The following is a 14,721-nucleotide window of genomic DNA, read 5'->3' as shown; positions in this document are numbered from 1 at the left end:
GCACCAGGGATAAGGCAAGAAGGAAGTCAGCTAAGCGCTCTGCATCAAAGGGATGGACTGAAAATTCTTCAAGAGTTTGTGATAACAAGGAAAACCCTTACATTACAGTGCTATGTGAAAAGCAAAATATAAAACTGTGTATAAAAATAAGACCAGAGACGCCTGGGTGACTCTGTCAGTTAGCCGCTGTCTGCCTTTGACTCAGGTCATGATCTCAGGGTCCTGGGATCGAGCCCCACATCGGGCTCCCAGTTCAGCAGGGAGTGGGCTTCTCCCCCTCCTTCTGCTTGTGTTCTGTCTCTCTCTCTCTCTCTCAAATGAATAAATAGAATCTTAAAAATAAATAAATATATAAATATAAGCTCAAACATTTTAAAAAAGACACACACATTTTAAACACACACACACACACACACACACACACACACACCACGGAAAAAGAACAAAGAAAAAAAAGTATTACAATGTTGCTAATGTCTACCTTTGGCTGGCCCCACTATTCTCTTTACTTCTCTCTCTCATTTTTTATGTGATCACCGGTTACTCTTACAATAAAACAGTCCCTCCCGTCATATTTAAAAGGGGAAGCTGGTTTTGATTTTTTATTTTACTCTAAGGTCTGCGTCCCTCTTGCCTCCACCTGCAGTTTTCTCCACTGTCTCTGAGGGTGGTCCCAAAAAGTCAAGCTGCTCAGGCCCAGATGGTCATCCTTAGAGAGGGCTGCAGAGTTCAGCACCTGGGACAGCACCACATACACTGGCACTCCTGCGGGCCCAAAAGGGACCCACCCCAAGCGGGATCCAGGAGGTCATGGAGCCTTTGCCTTTCCTCTCTGGTCCTCTGACTGTGCCCACTTGAGACACTCGGGCAACACCTGTCAGAGGAAACATAACTGAAGCAGGGGAAAGGGCTGTCTCTGAGCCTGCTGATGCAAATGGAACTAGCCCTGTGACCCAGACAGGGAGGAGAGGCATTCGGATTGCTGGTAAAGAGGAAATAAAAACAAACATTGCACAGATCCCTTTACCCACATTATTAGCTTGGGAGAGACTCGCAAACATGCCAATACCAGTCACAGCAACATCTGCTTCTAATTGCTTCTCCCCCAGCTTTTTCAGAGCTTGTCAGATGGCGTCTGCCCTAGGAGAAAATCCAATATTTTTAACAAACTCTTAAATCAGATGGCGTCTTTGGTGAGTAATCTCTTACGTGTTCGGTCTTTGAGGCTAAAAACAGTAAGCACACCTTTAAGGGACGTGGCCGTCAGCAGAGGCTCAGTAATCGAAGGTCCCTCTTCAAACAGCATGACTAAGAGTTTCCAACACACACAGCCCAAATATAAGTGTTCCAGTAATTGTGCTGTTGCTGTTTTTTAATCCATGGTGTCCACTCCTTTATGGGTAACTTTTCTCTCTTTTCCAAATATTTTTGTAAAAAGAAGTTTCTTTATGAAAGAAAAATATGAGACTTTTTTGAAGAAGTACATCTCTCCATGCTTTAATTTTCCCACAAGATACCTATAGGCAAAACTACATTTTCTTTAAAGAAACTGTTTCTGCACTTAGGTTCTCAAAGCACCAGCCTGTTGGGAAAACATCTTCCTGCAGCAGCCAACTGAACCTTCAGATCTGGGAAGTCCAAGGTGGGGCAGGAGGCAGTCCTAGAGGGGAAGACTTCAAGGCAGAACCTTTTGGTACTGTAGCAGGCCGGAGCCCTTCGGAGTGAGACCCCAAAGCTCCCTGAATCCCCTGAATCCCAAATGCAGGCAGATACTCTTACAGCCTGTACCTTCTTCTTTCAAAGTTTAGCTTAACATGGGTCTTATAAGCTATTCTATACGACTCAAGTTGCTGGGTGCCTCTCTTAGACCAGGGCAGTGCTTCCCAGATCTTGAAAATAAGTCATCCTAAAGTCATGGGGCAACCCCAGAGGCAGTCTGGCCATGCCTCTTCCTCATTAACCCTCCATGAACTCATCCTCAGCCCTGGCTTCTCACTGCTAACCCAAACCAAGACTCACAAGACTGAGAGCCTCTCTCCTCAGGGCCAGTCCCCTTGCCCAGAGCCCACACCCTGCCAGGTCAAGTTGGTCACTGGTCCCCGTACACATTTCACACTCCTACCTTCTACACATATATACTCTGCATGGGTACCTTCTTCCTTCATCCCTCCACTCAGTCAACCAAGGCTTGTCAAGTGCCTGCTATTTGCCAGGCACCATTCTGGGAGCTAGAAGTCAACAGCAAACAAAACAGACAAAAATCCCTCCTCTGGCAGAGCTTATGTTCAAGTAAAGGCAGACAGGCAAATATATAAACATGTAAAATCCACAGTATGCCAGGTGGTGATAAAGGGTAGGGAGAATAGTGAGGTAGCAAAGGGGACTAGTGAATGCCAGGGGGTGACCATCAAGGTGGTCAGAGAAGTCAGAGAAGGCCCTACTGGAGAGGTGAACCAAACTGTGTAGGACAGAGGGAGGGAGCCTCTACAAAGAAAACAGGAAAAGGGCATTCCAGGTGGTAAGTGCAGCAGGTGCAAAGGCCCTGGGGTAGGAATGTGCTGATGTGTTTTAGGAAAGGCAAGGATGCTGGTTTGGCTGGAGGTGGTGAGAAGGAAGTGAGGGAAGATCATGTGGGCCTTATGGGCCACTGCAGGGACAATGGCCTTTACTGTGCGCAAAATCAGAGCCTGGAGGTTCTGACTAGGAGAGAAGCACATCTGACGTACACAGTGACAGTTGACTCTGGCTGCTTTGTTGAGGACAAACTGTAAGGAGTGGGGAAAGAGAGATACCGCACTGGAAACTACTGCAATTATCCCAGCAAGAGTCAACAACAGCTAAACCAGAGTCACCACAGGATTTGCTCATGGTTTGGATGTGGGGGTGAGAGGAAGAGCAGAGACAGGGACGATTCTGATGGGTCTAGCCTGAACACCTAGATAGGCAGAGCTGCCATTTTTTAAGTGGGTGAAGGCAACAAGAGCAGTGGCTTGGAAAAGGGTGGGTGTGGTGCGGTGGAAACCACTTCTGTAGGGCTGATCATGACCAGCTTTTTAGCACCAGAAGGAACGCGGTCTCTAAGAAGCCTTCCTCACACCAAGCTAAAAGTGCTCCCCCTCTGAACCGTGGCTGCCCTTCCCTCACTCCCCCCCAAACTCTGTCTCTCCCTCACACACACGCACACACGCATGCATACACACACACACGCACATGAACACACACACACATGCCCACAGGCAAAGACGCACACAGATGCACACACACACACACACAAGCACACAGACACAGTGCAACTCCACACCAATTATCTGCATCCAGCACTATTCCCCTGAGTAACCCAAAAGCTAATTCATTTTATGCCATCTAGAAACATTTGCACACAATAGATGCTCAGTAAATGTGTTCAGTAACAGGTTACATAGGATCGCACCTCTGACGTTTCAATATTCTAACAACTCAAGAACGTTCTTTAAAAACAACTACCTATTACGCTGAGCAGTGATGAAACATGAATGGTAATTAGCCCCTCTCCGGGGTCCTGCACCTAGATGCCGGCCCACCCCCAGGCATTCACACGGCCGCGGCAAGCTCTCCCGTGGAGAGGCCGCAGAAGGAAGATGGGCATCACCTTGCCGGTCCTTATATCCCAAGCTTTGACTTCAGGGTGGAAGCCTCCACACACAAAAAGGCTGTGGTCTTTCGGATGAAATTTCAAGGTAGTGATCCTAAAGTCACTCTGACCACTGAAGACCTGGGTTCCTACAACACAAAATGGAGAAGAGTGAGTTAAAAAATACTCGATCACAAAATAAATACCTTAAAACTCAGATGCCATCTGACACAGAGCTACGGGCAGATGCCACCTATCTGGGCCCGAGGGGGCCATGAGACTTTCTGGAAGTACAACAGGGGCAGCAGCAACTTCAGCCTCAAGATCGAGCCAGCATCCCCACCCTTGATTAGCTGAACTCCCCAAGGGCTAAGCTAATGGCCGGACGCATGAACGCCGCCACCTTTCCTGTGTTCCGTAAATACTGAGCGTCAACTCCTCTAAATCACACAATGCCCTAACCCTGCTCCACAACTGGAAGAAGCCAAGGCTCGGGGAGATTACGTAACATTACCAAAGCTGCACAATTAGTACAGAGATTATTTACCTAGGAGTCTAAAAACAAATAAGCAGGATACTCCAAAGTGGTCTTTTTAGGATCAACCCTTACAATCATGACCTTACAACAATCCATGAATGGTTTGCCACAGGGTGTGGCAGGTAGGGGGTTTCGTGATACTCTGGGCAACAAATGAGAACATGACACCACAGGGCCCTGAGCACCAGCACGGACATATGGTGTGGCCAGCTGCGGTCAGCCTGGTTCAGCAAGATTCAAAACAGTCCTTGCCCTTTACCTGTCTGTCGTGAAACTGCTGTCATGCACTCGTGTGCACATGCAAATGTGTGTACATACACACATACAGTGTGGAAAATGTCTGTTTTGTCATCAGGATCTTTTAGAGGTCAGCTATATAAACAGGTTGGGCTCAGGGAGTGTGGGGAATGGATCTCTGACCCTGAGCTCAGGTCTGCTGAGTTCCAAAGCCAGCCCAGGGCACTGGCTGTAGTTCTCATGTGTTCAGTTCAATACCACTGAAAATGTATTCAGAAACCACACCGGCCTTGGAAGCCATTCTCACCACCAGCGGTCTCAGTTCTGCCTCTGAACATATCCCCAGAGGCCAGACCATTCTACACATCCCAGGCATGGAACCTTCTATGCACCACACCCACCAGCAACTTGGAGGTAGCATCCCTCAGAGATGTCAGCAAGGGCTCCCACAGCCCAAGGGGGACAACCTTGATTGCCCTTGGCTCACAGAAACTCCTCTGCTAGAGAGGCGGTGGGCAGTTAGAGACACAAGAAGCTGGTGCCCAAGAAGAAGACCATTGGGACACCAAGATCTCAAGCATCATTTCCTCTTCTAGGAATCCAGAAACCGTGTTTGCTCATTCATTTCAGAAAGCACTTCCAGCTGCCCTGCTTTGTGTTCAGGACCCCCACACAGTGTTCTACCAGCTCACCAGGTAAGGAAATGAAAGTCATCGATTGGTACTCTCGAGTTACAGCAGGAGCCTTTATAAATCCAATTTGCCTAGATCCGTGGTCTCTGCACTCTTCTGACAGCATGCCCCATCAAGGAAAAGCCCTTAAGCACGTAGCTTCAAGAAGTGTGTTTGTTTGTAAGTTACACAATATGCTACCGTGCCAATAAATTATGAGCATTAAAATACCAAAAATTTAAAAAATGAAACAAGGTGGGATCAGGAGAGAGACAAACCATAAGAGACTCTTAAACTCATGAAACAAACTAAGGGTTGTTGGGAGGTGGGAGGGATAGGATGACTGGGTTATGGACATTGGGGAGGGAATGTGCTATGGTGAGTGCTGTGAAATGTGTAAGCCAGATGATTCACAGACTTATACCCTGGGACAAATAATATATTATATGTTAATTTTATAAATAAATAAAATACCAAAAATAAACTACTTTAAAGGATGAGACAAGGACAAAATAACCAGTATTTTCAAATATATTTTAACATGCCATTTCCTAAGTGCACCAACAAAGCCCTTCGAAATCATTAAATCAAATGAGTTACAACTTTTTTTTTTTTTTAAGATTTCATTTATTTATTTATTTGACAGATAGAGATCACAAGTAGGCGGAGAGGCAGGCAGAGAGAGAGAGAGAGAGGAGGAAGCAGGCTCCCTGCTGAGCAGAGAGCTGGATGCAGGGCTCGATCCCAGGACCTCGAGATCATGACCTGAGCCGAAGGCAGAGGCTTTAACCCACTGAGCCACTCAGGTGCCCCGAGTTACAACATTTTTAGTGAGAGCTTCCGAACTGGCTCCACTTCCAGTTGGGCGTAGGGAACTTTCAGTGACTAAGTGATTTGAAAGTAGCCCAGTTACAGCTTCAGTTTACTCACTGAGGACTGTCAGAGCCAGCAAAGACTTCCCCCAGCGATGCACAGACCTGGACGGAAGACATTCACCACTGGCATCAAAGGAGACGCTGTCTACTCCTACCCACCCCTGATCCAAAGGACTGTGTGAACATTTTACTAGGGAAGCTCCGGCTCCCCTCGGGTCAAAGAACAGTTCCTGCGACTAATCAGAGAGGTATCACTGCACTTGCATATTTTTAACAACCAAATTCAAAATCCACCAGAATTTGCACTTAAAGGATATTAAAGCAGACTAGAAAAACTGATCCCAAGTTAAGAGTGCAGATTTTAGCATTTTTAATAGGTGACACGTTCACATAGTTTTTAGCGATAAAACTTAGAAAATGATGGAAACAGAAACATCAGTTTTCAAAACATTCTTCCCATAGTACAAACTTCTTGGAAAGCAGTCACTCTCTTGTTCTTTATTGAAGTGTCACCTTTTCCATGATGGATGATTGTGATTTTTTTCCAACATCTTCCAGGGGCCCACAGTTTGCAGTTACTTGCCATCAGAGAACATTGGGGTTTTGTAAATGAGGGTTCTACACTTCTTTAAGCTCAACAAGCCCCTAACTGTTGCTGAAACACGCAGTGCACAAAGATTTCCATGGTCATCCTATGTCACTGCAATGTTGTCAAGAGCCAGCCACTGCATCACCATCTGTGACGGTGACAGGACTACAAGCAACAGCATAGCTGTCCAACCCAAGGGGAGCAGTTAAAGCAAATGCAGGTGTCTGCCTGGTGGAATGTTAAAAAGCTGCTTAAAACTGGAATCACAAACAGTGCTCTTTGGCAAGACGGACAATGCCTGATACCTATTCTTGAATTACGTAAGTATTAAGTAGGGATTGGTATGGACAGAGACTGGGAAGAGATTCACCAACTTGAAGTGAACTGTTCTAGGGGTAATGAGATAACTTTTAAAATTATACTAATATTGTTGTCATAATGTTGGAGTTGTTTTTTTTTTTTTTAATAAAGAATTCTTCCAAAAAGGCATCGGAGAGATAAGCAGACTCACAGTAGTCTGGGTCCTATGTGTCTCTCTCATCAGGTCCACAGACAAGCAACTCTCCCAAATAAACAAGAACTGCCCTCCCCAAGAATTAATCTAACTAGAAACCTGGTATTCCTTGAGCTTCCTCTTCTGTCCTGAAACTCGTTCCAGCTACAGCTGGTGGTCAGAAACCACCCCTCATGTGCCCAGTTAGCAGCCACCCACTCCTAGGGAGGATGGAGCCGAGGGCTGCCGCCCCAGTCTCCACACACCCTGGCCAGGACTCAGAGACGCACACACGGAGCTCTCAGGATGGGCCTCAGACCTGCAGCTCAGGCCTCGGGACGCTTGCTCCTGACAAGGAGCTAGGGGACCCACGTGTGGGATGAGGGAAGGGACAACCGTCGTGTCCCCTAGATGGAAAAGGAGCACGTAAATGCCACTGTGGCCCCCACACCACCACAAAGGCCCCAGCAGGCCAGAAATCTGTCTTCCTGACAGAGGCAACCGAGTCCACTGCTGACTCTTGCTGGTTCAGATTCACTGCCAGTCCTTAAGCCCAAAAGGAAAAACAAACCAGCTGCCTAGAGGGAAGTGTTCCTCGTTTCTTGAACCATGGCATACATGCTTATTTCAAAAATGGCGGTGAATTAGCCAATTTTTTCAAAAAGTGCAGTGATACAGTCTTGCCAACAATGGGGAAAAGATGGGAGGAAAGCAAAAGCTGAGTTGCTAAAAGATGAGGACCTTTTCTGCTGAAAAAAACCCCCACAAAACATGTATTTCTGCATGTTATTCTTCAACCTCCTAAAGAGACTGAGAAGAGAATCTATATCTCTTAAGTACTAAAATGTTCCTGGTTAGAAGACAACCTATGGTTTATGCCTTTTCTCCTAGTTTTGTTTGGAAGAACTGGGTCTTTGCTGTATTTGTTAAAAGGGTCCAAACTAAAAGATTTTAAAATTCTGGGGGCACCTGAGTGGCTCAGTTGGTTAAGCATCCGCCTTCAGCTTAAGTCATGATCCCAGCGTCCTGGGATCGAGCCCTGCATGGGGAAATCTCTGCTCAGCGGGAAGCCTGCTTCTCCCTCTCCCACTCCCCCTGTTTATGTTCCCCCTCTCTCGCTCTCTCTCTCAAACAAATAAATAAATAAAATCTTTAATAAGCTTCCAGATCTGTAATGGGAAACATAAAGGGAAGGAGGTCGAGCACAAGACTGTGGCTCAGAAATCAAGACCCCAGCCGCCATGGTCCAGCACTGTGCTCGGAGCAGGAGGTGGTATAGCAGAGGGGCTGAGAGCCACACAGACCCAGGTGCCATCCCAGCCCTGTCACTTCCAGGGGAGGAACCTTGCAGAGCCTCATATGCATAAGGCTGCCTGGAGGGCGACATGCAACATACACGCTACATATTACACAAAGTGTTCCAGAGGACATGGTGGCGAGCAAACAACAAAAGGGAGCCTTTGATTGAAAGAAATTAAACCCATTCCTGAAATCATCCTTGGTTAAATTAAAAGCTAAAACCAAGGTTCAGCAGGAACCTTGAGAGGAATGATCTGGAGTTTCTGTTTTGAGACTATGAGAACACGATCCCCTGGGCTAGCCTTTACGTTTTGTTGTAGAGACATGGACAAAGGCTGGAGGTATTTATCAGAGACGATCTCCAACTTGAACACCAGCCACAGCAGAGGTGAAGGTCCTTTCTCGTCAGATTTGTTCCCACTCTGCCTTTTCACACATCGAGTACCTTGTTTGTCATCTCCTCTCCGGTGAGGCTACTTTAAGCACAATGGCTAGTTGCTACGTAACCTTTAACCTTGAGACTATCTCTGCTTGTTTACATGTTTGTTACAGAAAGTTCTATTTGTTCACTGTATGCTGCTTACAGGAAATTGAGTTTTAAAATATTTAATCCTCTAACACTGGCTTTATTGATCTGGTTATAATGAACTCAACCAGTAGAAGAACCGTTCAGATCCTCTTGGAGTTAGGAGAAATCACGTCTTTCCCTCCTTGAATCAATAATGATACAAATAAACTATAAATCGTCATTAGAGCAAAAATATGTTTAAAACAGAATGCAGAAACTCAATTTGTTCTCTTGACACTACTATGACTACCCAAGCTTCCATCACCAGTGTTGCTAAGATGAGGCAGTTGGTAACACTAGCCGGGGAATTCATCGGAGTTGCCCCTCTTTCTTTCTCAGGCGGAGACCCAGGAGACCACCCACGTGCCTGGGGCAACGCTGCCTGTCCACCCTAATGCCTACCTTGGGGAACCCTATTACCATGCAGGGCTCTGGGTCCCCAAGGGTCCTCCTTTTCCACTCAGCATGTCTGGCCCCCAGCCTAGTTCCCGGCACACAAGAGACATCTGATCCAGGTCAGATGAAACCCAAGTATGGGTTCCCAAGAAAGAGAGGGGAAGTTCATGCCCTCCTCTGCAGGGAGATGGCACCTGCGACCTCCAGGCTTGCGTGCAGCTTGCACATGTCATGCCACAACCCGCTGTGGTAGGTGTAACTCGTCCATTTCACAGCAGGAGAAATGAAAGCTCAGGGAGGCAGGCCCTCACAAGGCCACACAAGTCAGCCCTGCTGGGAGGGAGGCTGGACCCAGAGCCCTGCTCTCTGCACCCTGCCCCGCCTGACTGCAAGCGATCTGTGACCTTTCCTTCTCCTCAGCTCTTTGTTCACGTCCACGGACTCAGGCACATGGAGGGGAGACGCTGACGGGGAAAGCTGATGCCGTTGGCTTGTGGTGATTGAGCGCGTGTTCCAGGCAGGCGGCATATGACTCATTTCGCTAAAATCAATATCGTTACACTCATCCTCTGGGAAGTACTCAGCCAGCTGTAAATCTAACCATCCTGACTCCAAGTTAACGAGAAAAGGGGCTTACTAACTTCCAAATCAAACTCTGTGAATCAGAAGCAGCGGCCGCCTTGGCAGAGTCCTGGGAAGGGTCCGGGTGAGAGGCAGACGGGCTTGCATCTGCAGGTCCCCCGCAGAGCAGGGGGGGCCTCCGGCTCAGCCCAGCGGGGCTCTCCAATCCGCAAAACTGGGGTAAGAAAGTGCTGAAGCCGCTGTCCTAAACCAAGAGAGCAGCATGGAAGCCGGCAGGCCCCAGCCCGCTGATAGGCCACGGCTGCCAAGCAAGAGCAGGCGGCCGCAGCGGCGAGACCTCGATTACACCGAGTCTGGCCACGGCTCTTCGTTATCTGGACAAGACTGAATTTTCTAAAATTTAAAAAAAAAAAAAAAAAAAGTTCTCAACTTGCAAACAAGGTGAGTACAAAAGTTTTGCTGCAAGTTGGCTTTCTGGGGCCCCACAAGCACCTGTGCTCAGGCTCCTGGCCGGTCCCCGGAGGCTGCCTGACCCCGGGGGGGCGGCCACCGAGCGCGTGCACAGAGATGATGCGCCGCCCGGGCTGGGCTGGAAGCCAGGGAACTAGCACCGTTGAGGAAAACCCGCCTTTTCTCCACCCAGAGGGTGACGGCTTGGATGTGTGCGGACCTGCGGCGGGACCTGCAGGCGCCTTCCAAAGAGTGAGATATGGGCTGGCAGGGTGTTTCACCGAAGTCCAAGAACATCGGATTTAATATCCAGAACTAGGGTCAGTTCCCACCCCAAAGCTGTGCAGAAGGAGGGAAGAAAAGAAGCCTGAGACTGGAGAGAACAACGCGTCAGAGTGTAAGAGAAAAGGTGTGCATGGGAATGGGGCCGGGGTCTGGGGCCGAAGAGGGCGCAGCCCTGTGAACAAGCTCATTTGAAAGTGGGCCAGGAGCAGGGCGTCAGTGAAGGAATGAGTTTAGGAGAAAACTACAGGTGGTTGCAGACGAGGGGAAAGCAGGGGAGTCAGCAGGTGGCCCGCCTGCATCAGTGGGAGGGAGCACGGGCAGCTGCTCTGGGCAAGAAGGCACTGGAGGGGCAGCACCTGGACCAATGTCAGCTCAGCCCTCACTGGGCTCCAGCCCCTCGGGGACTCCATCCAGGCAAAGCCCTGGGCCCCAAGGACAGGCTACACGAGACATGCCAGTACCACTAGGAGCTGCACGTGTGCCCACCGGCTGGGGGCTCACGCCACTGGGGGTGTGCCTTCCCGGCCTCCACAGTCACCTGAAGGATGCCTAACTGAGTCTCTCTGAGCTGTACTGGGGGGACACACAGTCATGGTGCTCAAAAGCCAAAGAATGGAGAAGCCCGGGCACCTCCTCCAAGACGTGGCGGGTGGCACTCCTCAGCCCAAAAGGAGTCCCATCCGCGGCATCTTCTTTAAAGCCCCATGAACTCCTGGTCCCCTTCATCAGAGTTTGAATTTGGATACTTCTCACCCTTCCTATGCCAAGCGTCCTCAGATCGTCACGGCTAACAGTTCTCCCACAGGAGAGGCGGCCGTCAGCAGCCAGAGAAGCCTCTTTCAGAAGGCCCAGGTGAGCTCCACCTCAGCGCGCCTTTCTCCTGGAGGCCCTAAGTTATCTCCACAGGAGGCAAGCCAGCTGCTGGCGGGGGTAGCGGGGAGCAAGCAGGCTCCCCTAAGCAAACGGTTCGTCCACAGCAGGGAAGCAGACGTGGTGGCCTCTGCCAGTCACACAGGCCAGAGGTGGATCCAGCTCTGTCACTGCTGGCTATGAGGCCTTGTGCAAGTCCCTGAATATTCCCAGCCTCAGTGTCTAGTAGGTCAGTGAAATGGGGATAAAAACACTGTCTTCAAAGGTTGGAGTAGAGACTAAATACATAATAAGCAAAGGGACTAACATCTCTCTATTAATCTCAGCTTGATACACGCCAAGCAGAGTGCTAGGAACCAGAGCCACATCACCCAGGGCCTGGCCCACGCCACGGTGCACGCTGCCTATGGGATATTCCCCTTTCCTGGAGTGCTTCTGTGATGGGGGCCCCAAACACGATGACCAGAGCACACTTCTTGGAAAACAAGAGGAATGGCCACGTATGGGTCCAGTCCCAACCGGCTGCTCATCTTCATGCCCCCCAGCCTCCTACTGAAAGACACAGGGACCCCCAGAGCAGGAGGAGCTACTCCCCTGGGCTGGGGGAGCCCAGGCTGCGAGCAGTGGGTATCTGAGTAAAGGCGGCCATGGACCTTCTCCAGCACTGGGCGCCTGGAGGCTGGGCTGTGGGAGGTCTGCGTGCGCACCCTAAACGAAGGGCAGCTGCCGTCCATCACCAGGAGGAAGCTGCTCGCCTACCACTAGTAGTATTTTGTCATGGAGAAGCAAAACATAGAGGAGACGCTGGGAGAGCCCTGGAAGGCCTGTTTTCTTCCCAGCCTGCTCCCCAGACCCACACAGAGGACCAGGGGCCACACCAGTAAGCCGGCTGGGGGATCGCCGGACTGGGGACTTTTGAAGCCAAGCCACCAAAGCCACTGCAGATGAGGAAACGGCTCAGCAACCAGAGTCTCTGGACACTCGGCAGTGACAAGGTCATTCTGTCCCACCCTCTGAAGGGTCTCGGGGGGCAGTGATGGAGGGCAGGGAGGGACATCTTTTGCTGCACACCTACCCTGGGCCAGGCATTCTGTAAAGCAACCACGAACGCCGTCTCAGCTATTCCCCTCAACCGGCCCACCACCAGCCAAGGGCGGCGCCCCCTCCCACAGAGGCGGAAACTAAGTGGAAGGACACATCTGCTCCGCCATCCGCGCTCCTCCCATCCCACTGCACTGCCTCCAGCATCAGGTACCTGGGACCAGGCGGCATTGCACGGACGTCCAGGACAGGCTGGACACACATCAAGAGAGCCGACCAGACCAAAGGAAGAAGGACAGGGTGCCCCCTCCAGCCAGGGCCCTGGGGGCTCCACGGAGAGTTTGTTGGCTCCTTTGCAGCCAACAAATGCAAAGTAAGAGGCCCTGCGTACCTCTGAGGCCTGAACAGCCAGGCTGGGGGCAATTGCCCAAGGGGCTGGAACCTGCAAGACACCAGCGCCAGCAGAACTGAACAGAGCGAGGTCTTCGGGGGATTCTGAGGCGACTGGCCCATTTGATGTGCAGGACAGCTGACTCATAAGGCAGGCGACATTCGGGCCCTGATGGAGTCGGCCAGGGTTCCCTGAGGCCACCTCAGCCTAATGCACTAGAGACGTTTTGTTAGGAAGATTACAGACTGAAGCGGGAGCACCAAAAATAATGAATCTGTGAGCGGATTTTATTTAGGTGTTGATTCATGGTTGTCTTATAAGCCAACAGCCCGTCAGAACTATAAATTAACGAGATAAAATGTTGCTGGCCCTCCATATTTCAGGCCGGGTATTGACATTTTAGAATCCACAGATTTTTAACTGTATTGATTGAGGACACCAGGATAAATGGCCTTGGCGCCAAATTCCCATTAACGACAATGGGCACCGAGTGACTAATTCCCAAAGCACTGCGGTGAGAACGCCCTGCATTGCCTTCTCCTGGCAGGGAGTTCTAATTAGATTGAAATGAAAAAGCCAAATCACCAAGGGCGGAAAGAGGCAGATCAAGTAAAAAGGAAAATCAGACTCAGTGATGAGAAAGGACGAGATGAGTCAAACCAGGCCGAGAGCCACAGGGGCTGCCCAAGCCCACCGACCTCTGCTAAAGAAAACCCTTAGAACAACCTGGGGTCGGGACGCAGAGCTGAGGTGGGATGCAGAGCCGGGGGGAGCCTACTCGCCCACCCTGGCAGCCACTGATGGCTCTCACTGCCCAGCACGTGCCAGCCTCCACTCACACACTGAGCAGCTGCTCCGAGCCAGCCCTGGCCAGATGATGGGAGACACGTGGACCCCCAGGACAGGCCCCATTTCAAGGAGCACCCACACTAGTCAGGGAGACAGACACAGAAACCAGCAACCCTCTTGGCAGGAGAGGCCCCATCTAGGGACTGGAGGGCTTCCCCAAGGGTACGGTCCAAACCCTGAGACCCTTGCCCCCAAGGGACAGAAAATGTCCAATAAGCTCACCACTACAGCCCCCACCAGGTCCTGTCCACAGCAGGTACTCAGTAAGTACCTACGAATGAACATAACTGAGCTCTCAAAAGATGAACCGGGGAGGAGTGGTATTCCTGGGAGACGGGTGGAGTGGCAAAGTCCTCCATCTCAGGCAAAGCCCTGAGGACAGAGGCCGTGCCTTCCCTATACCCCCCAACACAGCGCAGCTGGAGGAGCACGCTGGGCCTGAAGCCACACAAGCTTCTCTCCAGTGAAGATCTGCCACCAACTGGGCGAGGCATGCCTCCTCCCTCCTCCTGCTCTCCACCCTCGGGTCATACCCACCCAGCCGCGGACACCAGGGAGGACTGCCCAGAGTACCATGATTCTCTTCTGCTCCAAACTCAGCAGTGGCCCCCTGCTGCCATCTGCTGTGGCAGTCCCTAACTTGTGAGGCAGGGAAACTCTCAACATCTAAAATTTCAGAACCACCCCCCACATGCACACACACTCACACACACCCACACACACAATGGCACTATCTGTCTAACATCTGTTGGTTGAGAAGATCCATTAGGACACAGAACCACTAGGAATCCATTGATGTTATCAAATGAACTTGTATTTGCTTAACCCAGCATCACCGCCCCCCCGCCCCAGTATGTGAAAAGCATCACTCCTTTACTCTGTGGGTGGGCGGCGCAGGTCCCCATGGGTGCTCAGTGATCCTGGAGTGGGGAAAAGTGCCTGGAGAATACGTTCTTCACAGGCCAGGAACTGCATGC

At 50.4% G+C, this 14,721-nt stretch overlaps 1 protein-coding gene across 3 annotated transcripts in view; it reads right to left on the bottom strand.

Annotated features, from left to right (window-relative positions):
• Positions 1 to 14,721, bottom strand: part of WDR25 (WD repeat domain 25) — a 141,971-nt gene that overhangs the window by 38,494 nt on the left and 88,756 nt on the right. For all 3 annotated transcript variants that reach the window (XM_080807775.1, XM_080807774.1, XM_080807776.1), the window contains one exon: positions 3,629 to 3,759. In XM_080807775.1, the coding sequence (XP_080663901.1) occupies positions 3,629 to 3,759 (131 nt within the window). The remainder of the gene's footprint in view (positions 1 to 3,628; positions 3,760 to 14,721) is intronic.

The sequence above is a fragment of the Martes martes genome (assembly GCF_963455335.1).
Source record: "Martes martes genome assembly, chromosome: 7".
NCBI classification, from domain to species: Eukaryota; Metazoa; Chordata; class Mammalia; order Carnivora; family Mustelidae; genus Martes; species Martes martes.
Note: the sequence above shows the minus strand (reverse complement) of the source record. Positions and strands in the feature narration are given on the sequence as shown.